The 14,771-nt window shown below is 38.3% G+C and overlaps 1 protein-coding gene across 1 annotated transcript in view; it reads right to left on the bottom strand.

The window, feature by feature from the left end:
- The window catches only part of LOC129004653 (uncharacterized), a 276,975-nt gene that overhangs the window by 166,815 nt on the left and 95,389 nt on the right, over positions 1-14,771 (bottom strand). The window contains exon 18 of the mRNA XM_054433204.1: positions 4,202-4,309. Coding sequence (XP_054289179.1) covers positions 4,202-4,309 — 108 coding nt within the window. The remainder of the gene's footprint in view (positions 1-4,201; positions 4,310-14,771) is intronic.

Here is a 14,771-nt window from a genome sequence, read left to right as displayed (position 1 = left end):
ATTAGTATGTTATATGGTATATCTTCCTTTGGTAGAACCTTTAAATAGTATTTAAATCGTATTGGTGGATCCTGTAGTTAAACACTTTCGCGACTTCATCAGTGTTTGAGAAAAAATATATGTTTGTTGAGAACACACGTTCTAACTTTAAAGGGAGGTACATCCGTTACAGTGTAAGTTTGATTTTCCTTCGTCACGTCGCGTCAGTTCATGTCGTACTTCTGTGCGAATGAATGAACCCTCTAGCTTTGATAAATTGACTATGGGGTTACTGATAAAGCTGGAATTCCTTGAATTGGGGGATGTCAGTTAGTTGTCTCGGCCTTATCAATAACATAAAGTTGTCAATATAATCTCTCTACGGAATGTCAGGTGTAGTATACATGAAGTAACGTTGGCTTTTATTCTTGAACTGTTAGGGGCCTCCTAGTTCATATGATCTTGGCGGCTTCATTGGCAATACATAATGCAAATGACATAGCAATGGAACATTTCCAAAAACCAAAAATAGTGTAAAATGGCTGTTACGTATATATTGACGTTTACATATTGTTAATCAACGTATATGATAAATCTTAATCCTTTAATACGTTTTTTTATGGCGACCATTCATAGTAGTTAAGCCAAGTATGAATGGAGATGAGTTTAGCGTGAGTGGCACGATCTTGAAGTCTTGTTAGTGACTAAGGCAGACATTCCTTACATACAGCTGTTAATTAATAGCCCATACAGCAAATGGCAACCAAGGGACCTACAGTTTATTTATTTATTTTTTTTACATTGGTATTCATGAATTGGTATAATTATCAGGATAGCACTGCGTCTCACCCGTCCCAGTCAAAGGATTTTGTGATCTAGTTTAAAAGGAATATGACCTTAATGTCACGACAGTAGCTGCTTAAATAGTATTTTCTCTTTGAACCATAGTTTACAGCCAAAATGTCGTGTTATTTTCAATAATGTTGCTAATTCAGTGCGCCAAAGTCCGTAATATAGGCAGGTGCAAATAATTTGTCATGGGGTACTATTTTAGGCAATGATTCTAAGTTTGGATTTTATTAGACACAATAAGAGCAGATATTTCTACATAAATATTTGATATTTTGTATAATAGTATGATAAAATGTAGGCAAAAGTGGCGAAAAAGGCACACACCAACCCGTACAATAGATATAAAATAGTTCAATAAGAAATAATTTAAGAATTGCTGTAATAAAAGGATTTTCCACTGATTTCGTAATGGAACGTTATATTGCAAAACATGGCATGATAAAGAAGAAAATCAATTTTAAAATCAGAAAATAACATTGCAAATACTTATTTGGTAGAATTCAACTCCCAATAAATATGTGTTGTTTGAAATACAGTTTAATAAAAATGAACAGCTGTTCCCAGCTGTTTCAAAGTATTATTCTCATGACCAAAATGTAAACAACTCTGTGGAGGGATCTTTAAAGGCTTCTGGGGCAGTCCTAAGGGATTTTGTTTAGTTTTTCTTTTGATAACTCATCTACAGACCAAGACCTTTCTTTGGACACCTCTACCAAGTTTCTACGCCCAACCGTTCTCTCAAATTAGTGGGGTTTAAAGTTTCCAATCAAATTTTTAGATTCCCCCATGTTAATCTTATGGGATAAACTCCAACTTTGATGGCCTGAGGGGCAAAGCCCGAGGATTTTTACTACATGAATTGGTGAAAGGGGGCGTCTACACAAAAAATACTTTATTTTGACACGTCGTTTGTAAAAATCCGTCCATTATTAACGGAGGAGTAGTGTTTTGTAGAAATCACCTTCACGTATTATATATAAGGATGAGAAAGTTTGGATGTATGTATGGATGTATGTTTGTGACAAGTGAACGCATTAACCACTGGGCGGATTTTGCTGAATTTTGGCATGATGATAGCTCACATTCCCAATTAACATATAGGCATATTCTTATCTCAAAAATCCTTTCGGGCTCCGCCCCAGTGGCTCTATAGTTCCCCATGTTAACCTTATGAGTATTCATATTAAAAGGGAATTAAATAATTTAGTCAGCTGTTTCAACATTAAAGTTGGTTCTATGATATGCAAAAGCATTAAAAACTTACAAGGATTACCAACAGGGTGCAGCACTATTATTATTTTTTTTAATTTATGACAACGGCTAATTTGCAACCAAAAGGTGAGTGAGTGTAGCGAACGAACTTCATCCTAGAGGCGAGTTAGCGTAGCGAACGAGCTAACCTGAAGGCAAGTGAGCGCAGCGAACGAGCTCCAACCTAAAGGTGAGTGAGCGTAGCGAACGAACTTCAACCAGGACGTGATTGAGCCATGCGAACGAGCTCACTTATGAAGTAAAACGGGGCAAAGCCCGCGCGTACAGCTGAGTGAGCGTAGCGAACAAACTTCAACCTGGAGGCGAGTTAGCGTAGCGAACGAGCTAACCTGAAGGCAAGTGAGCGCAGCGAACGAGCTATAACCTAAAGGTGAGTGAGCGTAGCGAACGAACTTCAACCAGGACGTGATTGAGCCATGCGAACGAGCTCACTTATGAAGTAAAACGGGGCAAAGCCCGCGCGTACAGCTGAGTGAGCGTAGCGAACAAACTTCAACCTGGAGGCGAGTTAGCGTAGCGAACGAGCTAACCTGAAGGCAAGTGAGCGCAGCGAACGAGCTCCAACCTAAAGGTGAGTGAGCGTAGCGAACGAACTTCAACCAGGACGTGATTGAGCCATGCGAACGAGCTCACTTATGAAGTAAAACGGGGCAAAGCCCGCGCGTACAGCTGAGTGAGCGTAGCGAACAAACTTCAACCTGGAGGCGAGTTAGCGTAGCGAACGAGCTAACCTGAAGGCAAGTGAGCGCAGCGAACGAGCTCCAACCTAAAGGTGAGTGAGCGTAGCGAACGAACTTCAACCAGGACGTGATTGAGCCATGCGAACGAGCTCACTTATGAAGTAAAACGGGGCAAAGCCCGCGGGTACAGCTAGTATATAGATATAGCAGTTTTACAGTATATAGTAACCGCAAATAAATAATAACTAGAGAACCTGGCGCACGAAATCGTGCGCAATTAAGACAAAGGAGAAGAAGGAATTGTATTGATTTTTTATTTGGTGTTTTCTCGTTTCTTGGTTTTGTTGCTAAAGCTGGTTATGGTAAAAGGCCTAATAGGGTTCACAGTTTACCTGCCGTTTTTGCAGTTTCTTTTGTGAAAGTCAGTAAAAGATTCTCTTTTGATTAATTGATGATAACCTAAATGATAAACCAAACCCTCTCGTTCCCACCAACAGTTTTGGCTGAAGTCTGGGACTTATTTGCCAGGTCCCATGATAAATCTTCTTTTTTTCTAGGAAACCCCCTCGTTCCCACCCCCCCCCCCCCCCCTCTGGCCAATGCAATAATCACAATAATCTACAAATAATCACATCAGATTTTAATAAGGTATTAAGTAAAAGAATAACAAATAAATAAGTGCAGCTGAGGTATTTTGAACATTAAGTATATGGAAAGTTCCCTTTAGAAAGGATTTAATTACAACCTTTAAACAATTAAAGAGACATTTATGAAATAATAAATAGTTTTGCTTAAGGTTTCTCGTCATGACGAACATTTTAGGTATATGATTTATGGGGGGTGTGACTTGTTGTTTTCTCAAAAGTTCATGGTTACTTTGGGATTTTTATATGGATGTCAGTAATAAATATTTTCTTGTACACTAGTAATCTTGATACTGAGGTCAGATGTTTGATCCATCAAATAAATAATGTTATAGGCAGCTGGTATGGTAAGGTGTAATGTTGGCAAGCTGACTATGCCACAACACTTGTCATTGGGAAGAAAACTATATAGAGGGTATATTACACTCACAGTTTAGGTGATTTTTACCGACATTTTATAACCACTTTTTGTAATTACTACAATTTTTTAAATTAATCTTAAAATTTGTACAATAATTTATGACCAAGGTATTTCTGAAGACCGTGATATTGCAAGAAACCAATCAATGCATTTTGGAATAGTGAAATTTAGTTTTAAGTTAGACATTATAGAACCAATAATGAGTATTCAGAGATATCCGTACACTAGCTTTAAATTACAGAATACGCTTCATACACACTACCTCTCAGACGACAAGCCGTCTCAGTTGTTATAACTGCAAAAAGACCTTCACTTACGACAAAGTTCATAATTACAACCTAATATATACTTGCCTGTAATGACTGTCGTTGTGTCTGTGTTGTAAGTGCTGAGACCTGATTCTGGTTTTGGTCATTTGCAGGGTTGTCTTCGTCTTCTGGTTGTAAAGGCTCGAACGGAGACTGGGGTCCAACAAACATATAGTTTACTCTTTTTATTAACGAAAATTACTTATATAATAATTTTTATTTATCCTGGATGATTGCCTTGATCCAAAATAAAACTTTAAAATTTTGATTTTTATTTGTTAAAATATGCTTTTAAATTCAACTGTTTAAATTAAAAAGATTCACTTTGCCGCATGGTTTGCTTACTTTACAGCACTAGTGTGGTAAAGACGGACCAGAGAGAATGTTTCAAGGAGTAAAATTGTAATGCTAAAACGCCAACTTGTCAGCTGGTAACGTCCAATTCAATTGTCGACCTCCCGACTTCTACTGAAAACTCAAACATAACCTAAGAATTATTGAGCCAAACGATTTGTAAACCACGAGTTTCAGGAAAGTATATTGAAAGATCTTGATCAGTCCTATATACGAAATAGAAGTAAGGGCTTGAACGGTTTGTACTAATCTTTTACCACCTAAATTAAAGCCAAGTTACGAAAAAATAATACGTTTGCAAAAATGTTTATTGATTCTTCTTCAATAATAATGTTAATAATTTAAGAGACATTTTATTTTTATTTGTTTTTATTTAAATTTGGTAACTAAACTGTGTCCATACATTCAGTTTTGCCACAAATGTGCAATATTTGTCTATTTTGTACCTAAAACAGTACTTAGGATGTCTTGAAACCATACGAACAAACTTTGGCACGTTATTCAGCAAGTCAAAATAAACAAAAAACTGTAATATAACATGTGTCCTATCTCATTCCGTTTTCAGTCCATATGTGTGTATGCTTTTTTAACCATTTTTTTAACCTTAACCACTTGAGCCAGAGTGTTGGATTTTTTTAAATGTTCATCTTTTTGACCAATATCTTTGTGAAAAATACCAATAAAAACTCATGAACCGTTTAAAATTGTCGGATTTTAAAAATATTCGATGCCAAATTCCATGGAAACCGTTAATTTTACAAAATATTGGAAAGTGATGTAAAATCTATTAAAAGTTATGCAGATTTAAACAAATATTTTATAAGCTTACTTTTGTCATATAATTCCTTTCTATCTGTACATTGAAACATCTGTTCAAATGTTTAGAAATTGTTTTTGTTTACTTTGATGTTTTGGTTCATATTGTAAACTTTTATATCATGCTAGATTCTTTGTTCAATAAAGCCTAACTAAAGGTTATTTCGTTTATAATGGTTTTATTCATTAAATCTACAACAATTTATTGACCAAAGAAGATTTTATTAAAATATACATCAATCTTTTTTCACGGAACGAATACTTAGACCTGAAAGATTTAATGCCAATCCTAATGAAGTCAATGCAAGTCAAGATTGGAAACATTGGTTTCACACTTTTGAAAATTTCATTGAAACTAGTAAAATCAGTGAAGAACTGAGGCTTAAAGTATTGACCAATTTCATTTCACCATCCGTTTATGAGTATGTAAATGACTGTGAAACATACAAACAAGCAATTGATGTGTTGAAAAAGTTGTACTTGAAACCTGTCAATGAAATTTACGCACGTCATAAACTTAGAATCAGAAGACAAGAGACTGGTGAGAACATTGATACTTATGTAGAATCTCTAATGCGCCTTTCCAAGGATTGTAACTTTAAAGCTGTAAGTGCTGTATCTAGTAGAGATGAATACATCAGAGACACTTTCATTGATGGCTTGCTAGTACCTCATATTCGTCAACGATTGTTGGAGAGCTCTACTTTGACTTTGGATGAAGCAGTTTCTCAAGCCAGATCGCTCGAACTTGCTAAATATCATTCCGAACAGTACAACTTAGAGAAGTGTTTACCAACCATTAACGCTGCAGCTTCAAAACCTATTGGTGAAAAGAATCGATACTTGTCTAGTCCTGATCCAAGACCCTCTTCTGCCGAACCAGAATCATATCCATCTCAAGAAAATATAGCGTGTTCACTCAATCAGACATGTTACTTCTGCGGCTTTAAGAAACACAACAGAGCTGCTTGTCCAGCTAAAGAAGCTATATGCAGAGGATGCGGCATTAAAGGTCATTACCAAAAGGTATGTAGAAAATCCAAAACACCAACTTCTACAGTAAAGGCATCAGTCCATCAGTCAAATTGTATTGCCTCAGTACCATCGTGTTTGAGTAAAGCTGTAGTCCCAGTACAATTAAATGGAGTCGATGCATACGCTCTTATAGATACTGGTAGTTCTGGTAGTTTTATCAATCAAAGCTCAGCACTTAGATTCAACATCCCTGTCATTCCATGTAATGGGGGAGAGGTATCAATGGCTTCCACAACTCTGCGTTCTTCAATAAAAGGGTACTGTAAAATCAATCTTAAATTGCAAGATCATACTTACAAGAATGTGGTCTTCAGCGTACTTACAAACTTATATTCTGCCATTATTATAGGACATGATTTTCTAAAAAGACACTCAAGTTTACAAGTTCAATTTGGAGGAAAAGAGTCTCCTCTCAACATATGTAGTGTAGCCTTAGCTAATGTTGAGCCAGTAGAACTATTTGGTAATCTATCTCCGGATTGCAAGCCTATTGCAACAAAATCTCGAAGACACTCAGCAATTGACGAACAGTTTATTGAAAGTGAAATTCAATTACTGTTAAAAGAGGGTATTATTGAAGAAAGCAGGTCTCCATGGAGAGCACAAGTCCTTGTTGTTTCATCAGATAACCACAAGCGGCGGATGGTTGTGGATTATTCACAGACAATTAATCGTTTTACAGAACTTGATGCGTTTCCTCTCCCTAGGATTGACATAGTCAACAAAGTAGCTTCATACAAAGTTTATAGTTTTATTGATCTTAAGAGTGCCTATCACCAAATCCCAATAACAGAAAATGACAAACCTTACACGGCATTTGAAGCTTGCGGGAATTTGTACCAATTCACACGAGTGCCTTTTGGAGTTCGTAATGGTGTCCCTGCTTTTCAACGTACGTTAACCAACATAATCACTTATGAAAAACTTGAAGGTGTTTAAGTCTATCTGGATGATATAACAATCTGTGGCAATGATCAGGCTGAACATGGCAGGAACTTGAGCAATTTCATGAAAGCTGTTTCCAAATATAATCTTACCTTGAATAAACATAAATGCAAGTTTTCTACAGCTGTGATCCATCTATTAGGTTATGTAATCAGTCATAAATCAATAAGACCAGATCCAGATCGTTTGCAACCACTTCGAGATCTTCCCATTCCAACCAACTCAAACTCTCTTCACAGAGCTCTTGGTATGTTCTCCCACTATTCACAATTCATTCCTAAATTTTCTGAGAAGGTGAGCTGTTTAAACAGAAGTTCATTTCCACTGAATGAAGAAGCTAAATGTGTATTCCAAAGACTTAAACAAGACATTGTTAATGCAGTAACTTCTTCGATTGACTGTGATGGGTTGTGATGGGGTGTTGAAACTGATGCATCAAATCATGCAATAGGAACAGCTTTGACTATTGATGGTAGACCAGTAGCGTTTTTCTCTAGAACACTAACAAACTCGGAACAGAAACATTCATCTATTGAGAAAGAAGCATATGCAATAGTTGAGGCTTTAAGAAAATGGAGGCACTATCTCATAGGCAGACACTTTCGCCTTATAACAGACCAACGATCTGTAGCATTCATGTTCAGTGATCGGAATGCGAGCAAAATCAAGAATGATAAAATACTGTAATGAGATGGAGAATTGAGTTATCTTGTTACAAGTATGAGATCATTTACAGAGCTGGAAAAGAGAACAAAACAGCAGATGCTTTGTCCAGGGTGTGTTCATCGATGAAAGGAAGTTTATCAAACCTAGTATCACTACATGACGCTTTATGTCATCCAGGAGTGTCTCGAATGTATCATTGGGCTCGAAGTAAAAACTTGCCTTATTCACTGGATGAGATCAGGAAAGTAACTTCCTCCTGTCGAACCTGTTTAGAGGTGAAACCTCGATTCCACAAACATGAAGGACAACTTATCAAAGCTACTCAACCATTCGAAAGACTGAATATAGATTTTAAAGGGCCACTTCCATCCAAAAGTAGAAATCGTTATCTTTTAATAGTCGTAGATGAATACTCTCGATTTCCATTCGCATTCCCTACTCAAGACACAACTGCTAGGACTGTTATTCTGAGACTTTTCTCAATGTTTGGAGTACCGGCTTATATTCATTCTGACAGAGGTTCATGTTTTATGTCTCAAGAGCTAAAATCATTTTTATGTTCACTAGGAGTTGCTACCAGTCGTAAAACAGCTTACAATCCTCAGGGTAACGGACAAGTTGAGAGATATGTTGGTATTATATGGAAGACAATCGAACTATCACTTAAAAGCAAAAATCTGGACATATCTGATTGGGAAAAAGTACATTTAGAAGCTTTGCACTCTATCCGGTCGTTATTGTGTACTTCAACAAATACAACACCACATGAAAGACTATTTCTCTTTTCTAGAAGATCTAGTAATGGAAAGACAACTCCCTCGTGGCTCATGAACCCAGGTCCAGTGCTCATAAAACGGCCTGTCAGGAGCTCAAAATACGAACCACTCGTTGAAGAAGTACTGCTCCTTGAGGGGAATCCTGAGTATTCTCACATAAGATATGCAGATGGCCGTGAAACTTCAGTGAGTTCCAGGCATTTAGCACCTGTAGGAGAAGTGTCATGTCATGAAGAAGACTCAAACTCCAATCTACGAGATGAAGAAGACTCAAACTCAAATCTACGACATGAAGAAGGCTCAAACTCAAATCTACAAATAAATGAAAGAAGTTCTGAAGTTGAGGTCGAATCTGAGCCTATCTTCCAAGAAGAAGAAATTCTGAATCAAGACCATGTTCCTCTAAGGAGAAGCTCCAGGAGTAAACACGCGCCTTTGTATTTAAAAGACTATGTCAGCTAGGAGGGGAAGAATGTCATATAATTCCTTTCTATCTGTACATTGAAACATCTGTTCAAATGTTTAGAAATTGTTTTTGTTTACTTTGATGTTTTGGTTCATATTGTAAACTTTTATATCATGCTAGATACTTTGTTCAATAAAGCCTAACTAAAGGTTATTTCGTTTATAATGGTTTTATTCATTCAATCTACAACAACTTTGTACAAAGAATAACTTAGAAATTAGTTTTATGTCTTACCATACCTTCATCTTTCTCAATTTAAACAATGTTATTCGTTGTACAAACTAAGCTTATAAAATAGACCAATATATTGGTCAATAAGATGAACATGTTTACAGAATTACAACGATGTAGATCAAACAGTAAAGGAGTTATTAATGATTTTGTAAAAATCACGTACGGACAGACAGACCGATAACGGAATGAGATAGGACACATGTAATTACATTTCGTGCTCGTTTTGACATGCTGAATAACGTGACGAAGTTTGTTCATATGGTTGCAAGACACCCTGTTGTAAGAATGCTGCTAGCAGTACCTATTCCCTAAAAAAAGTAACAGAAATAATTCAGGAAAGGTAATATTCATCCATAATATGATCAAACAACTTTACTGTGAAAAAGAAGAACTGAACCTGATTGCCTACGACATCCACCTACAATTTTTAAGATTGTACGGACTAATCACATATAACCTACTACATGAAGTCGTCAGTGAAGAAGTTGAAGACGCCATGGACCGGAAATATTTACGGATAAACGACAAATTAGCCAAGCTCGTAGAGAAGAATGCACCTAATGAAGACTTGGTTAGGAACAGTACAGGACACAAATTCCAGAAGAGAGTCATCAACCTTACAGATATTCAATTCAGTGAAGAAGAAACTAAAGTACTGAACAACGGAATGAAGTACAATTTCCCAATGAAGAAGAAGGACGACAACGAACTGCTAGCTACAAATCACTCAGAGACGTAGACCATTATGCCGTTCGGAAGGAAGTGACAGCCAAAGCTTTCACCAGCCAAGGACACATAGATCCCAGCAGAAATGAAGAACTGAAGACGTGCAACAAAATAAAGAAGAAACTGGAAGAGAATGGTGCAATCGTTGTGAAGGCAGACAAAAGCATCGCCATCGTAGTGCTCGGAAAAAAGAATATGTAAAGAAGACTGAAGATTTCATAAAAGAAAATAACTTCAAAGAGCGGAAAAAGGATCCGACGTAGAGGTACCAAAAAGAGCGTCCGACGTCGTGAAGAGATGCACCAGAGTGATTCCCGAAGAGTGTCGACAGAAGATGAACATCCTAAATTCCAAAGCGCCCGTGATGAAAGGGATACCGAAAATACACAAGAAGAATGTACCCATCAGACCCTTAGTTAACTTTAAATGTGCTCCTACTTACAATGTTTCAAAATTGTTAGCAAGTAAGCTCAGCAATGATTTAGAATTAGAATTTATATACAATGTAAAGAATAGTAATAAATTTGTTGAACGTGTGAAAAATATAGATGTAGAGACGAATAGTAGGCTAGTCTCATTTGATATCGCAAATCTGTACACCAACATACCTGTATCTGAAACTGTAGATCTTATGTAAAATGTAGGCTTTACAAAATAGTTTAGACAATGAATATGTCAATCAGATTGTAAAATTGCTTGTGACTGTTTTGAAACAAAATTATTTTAGATTTAACAATAGATTTTACGAACAAACAGATGGTTTAGCTATGGAAAGTCCACTTTCGGCCATTTTGTCAGAAATATTTTTACAGAATCAGGAAAAATAAATGTTAAAGAGTTTAAGAAAGAATCATGATGTAAAACTGTATGTTAGATAAGTAGACGACATTCTTGTTATCTTCAGACAAGATTGCCTTCTTCTTCAAGATGGCTTACTCTCATGTTTGATCGTTCACAACAGCGAGTTTTCACTGTCTGCTTTATATAGTTTTGTGAACCTATTATATCTTTGGTATATCCGACTTACCTCCTGCATGGGTGAGCTTGGTGTTGATGTCTGCGTGACAGCCCCATTAATTGAATTAACGAGATAACAATCTCATTGATAATCTAACCTCCTATCAACAAGAATTATCATTCTGTTATCTGTTTCATTTCCCTCGTTCCCGCCGGCTGACTCATATTAACATCGTCTGCAAGAAACGCCTGGAAACCGCGCATTTTTTTCTCCACGGCCTTCTTGATCAACATTCACCCTACACGTGGGTATACTATAACCAAGTGCTATACCTCTTAGCAAACACTTTGCGCAGAAAATCTTTATTCGGGGGTGAATTGAGTAGCTCCCTGTTTGGCTTTGCCACGTCAACACTTTCCACTCTTCATAACTTAAGCTATTTCATACTATCTATACATCATGTCTAATTCCTGCCCTATTTGTGTCAAAGTTGTTTTGGACTCCGAAGAGGGTGTATGCTGCGATGAATCCTGTGAACGATGGTTCCACCGAGAATGTCTTGAAATGCCGAAGGCTGAATATCAGCGTATTAGCAGTGACAGATGAATAAAGTGGCGATGTGCAAGAACCGATTGTAAGTCAACCGATGATCCCATCAACGGAAAATTGGATACAATACTGAATATGCTGTCATCTCTTGCCAAAAAACTGAGTTAGCGAATGGGCTTGAATCGATCAAAAATGATCTTGACAAAGTCACTACAAAATTGGAGGACATTGAACCACGTCTAAGCAAAATGGAAGCTGAAATCTCTAATATTAAAAATAAAGAATAATCAATTGATGATCAGATATTGGAAGACCTTGTCTCAGAATGCAGTGAACGCAAAAAGCGCTCCAAAAATGTCATTGTACTCAATCTCCCAGAACATTCTCAGGCTCCCTCTGACTCTCTGACAGCCTTCAAAACCCATGATGCCAATCTCGTCAACTGCTTCTTGAGTTACATAAACTCTCAGGTTCCTCTCTCTGATGTCCGTCACTTTAGAATTGGACGTAAAGTCCGAGATAAATGTCGCCCTCTTGTGATATGTTTACCCTCAGAAAGTGATGCGATTAATATATCTTCAAGAACTTTAATAAGGAAGGTTTGCCTGATAACTTAAGTGGCATATCTCTCTCTCATGATCGTACCCCACGTGAGAGAAAGCATCTAGAACAGCTTCGAGCCACTTTGAAATCTAGGATTGACGCTGGAGAGGCAAACCTCACCATAAAGTACGTCAACGGAACCCCTGTTATAGTTTCAAAAAACGTGTAATCACCAACGGCAAACAGAAAACCCCCATCAAAATTTACTGTCAAAATGTTAATGGCTTGCGATCTAAATTAAAAGAGCTGAAAACAATTTATCATCTACTGTCAATGACATTATTCTGCTCTGTGAGTCGAACCTTTCTTCGGACATTTTAGACTCTGAAGTCGTTGGTGATACCGATTTCTCTATTCATCGATGTGATAGATCGTCAACAACCAGTAATAAACATTCCGGTGGTGGTGCTTTGATTGCTGTTAGAAATAACATACCAAATAGACGCCTCTACACAAGCTTTAATGTTGAATGTGTCTTTGTTTTATTATCTCTGGGGAATAATACCGATCTTCTACTTGCTTGTGTCTACATCCCACCTTCAAGTCCTCTATCTGCATACACTGATTTCTGTGATGCTGTTGCCGACATTGCAGAGGTATCAAACTATCCTCAGAAGATTTTCATCTTTGGTGACTTCAACTTGCCTGGATACGACACTGACCTTGTAACCCACGGCCTTCCTCAGCGTGCTGGTGAACAACTTAGAGACATGGCAACCGCACACTCTCATCACAAAGTTAGTCATGTCCGCAATAATAGAGGCGTGTCTCTGGATCTCATCTTTAGCTCGGATCAGGGTATGCAGGTCACCAAAGCCACCGATTGCCTGATTGAGGCCGACATTCATCACCCTCCTTTGGCTGTCACTCAGACGGACCTCTGGCTCTCCCTCACTCCCGTCAGCTATATGGGCCCTAACTTACGAAAATGTGACCTTCCGTCTGTTTTTGCCACGCTGCAACGAACCGACATGAGCTTCGTCGACCAGGAAATTCCGATGGAAGACAAGTTTAGCCGTTTGCAGAGCATCCTTGGCAGTGCAACCACCTGTGCGAGTCCACTTAAAAGATTCGGCATCACGCATTTCCCAAGATGGTTTAGTGGAGAGCTCAAAAACCTCATCATACAGAAGAAGATTGCTCACAGGCGTTATAAAAGCAGCCTTAATCTTGCCCATTACTATGAGTTTGCCAATTTGAGAGGTGCTTGCAGGTCTTTGTCCCGAGAATGCTACAAGCGCTATATGTACAATGTAGAAGCGAACCTATCCTCGAACCCTCGAGCTTTTTGGGGAGTCGCCAAAGCACAGAGGAAAACATCTGATATACCTTCCCATATTTATCTCGATGGAATCGAAGCCAAGAATCCTCAAGAGAAATGTAACCTATTTGCCACTTTCTTCAGTTCAGTATACTCACCGTCTTCACGCTCCTCTAGTACTCATGACTATCCAGTCTTGAACTCCGTCAGAACTGTAAGATTTAGCAAAGAGGAGATCAACCTGAAGTTGGAGTGCTTGGATATCAAGAAGGGAGCTGGCGATGACAATATTCCCCCTTCAGTTATTCATTACTGCCGTTCCCTTCTTGCTGGGCCCCTCAAAACACTTTTCAATGAATCGTTAGAGAGAGGTGTGTTTCCTGAGGCGCTGAAGAGTGGTAATATCACACCAATACATAAGGCTGGTGACCCTGCTGACACAAAGAACTATCGTCCAATAATCATCCTGCCTGTCTTGGGTAAAGTCTTCGAGAGCCTCGTGTTAGACAAGCTCAACTTTCACATCTCAAGCATCATTCACCCGTCTCAGCATGGCTTTGTACGAGGTAGATCTACAGTGTCCAACCTTCTGCTATTCCAAGAATATGTCCTGGCTGCCTTCCGGAAAAGTAAACAAGTTGACGCTATTTATATCGATATGTCCAAAGCGTTTGACAGAGTAGATCACTCCATCCTACTATCTAAGCTTGAAGGATATGGTATTGTTGGCCCGCTGTTGTCTTGGTTGTCCAGCTATTTGCAAGGTCGCATGTTGTCAGTGAGAATTGGCCCATCTAGATCACCCCAGTTCTCTCCATCTTCTGGGGTCCCACAAGGTTCATTGCTGGGCCCATGTCTCTTTAATGTATTTATCAACGATCTCCTGGACGTGATCTATGTCGACGCTCTACAATTTGCAGATGACCTGAAAATATTTACAGAAGTGAGATCACACGGAGATCATCAGAAGTTGCAGCACAGTCTTTCTGCAATCGAGGAGTGGTGCGGTGCTAATGGCATGTCCGTCAATCCCAGCAAATGCTCTATGATAACATTCTGCCGATCAAAGTCTCCAGCTGAATACCAGTACCTGATCTCGGGTATTCAAATCCCAAAAGTCAAGAAAATAAAGGACTCGGGTGTTTACTTCGATAGTGCCATGAGCTTCTCAAGCCACATTGACATAATCTGTAGTAAGGCCAGTAAAATGATCGGCTTCATCACAC

Source organism: Macrosteles quadrilineatus, unplaced genomic scaffold, assembly GCF_028750875.1.
Source record: "Macrosteles quadrilineatus isolate MER2022 unplaced genomic scaffold, UCM_ALF_1.0 Scaffold_10__1_contigs__length_6754688, whole genome shotgun sequence".
In the NCBI taxonomy this organism is placed as follows: Eukaryota; Metazoa; Arthropoda; class Insecta; order Hemiptera; family Cicadellidae; genus Macrosteles; species Macrosteles quadrilineatus.
Note: the sequence above shows the minus strand (reverse complement) of the source record. Positions and strands in the feature narration are given on the sequence as shown.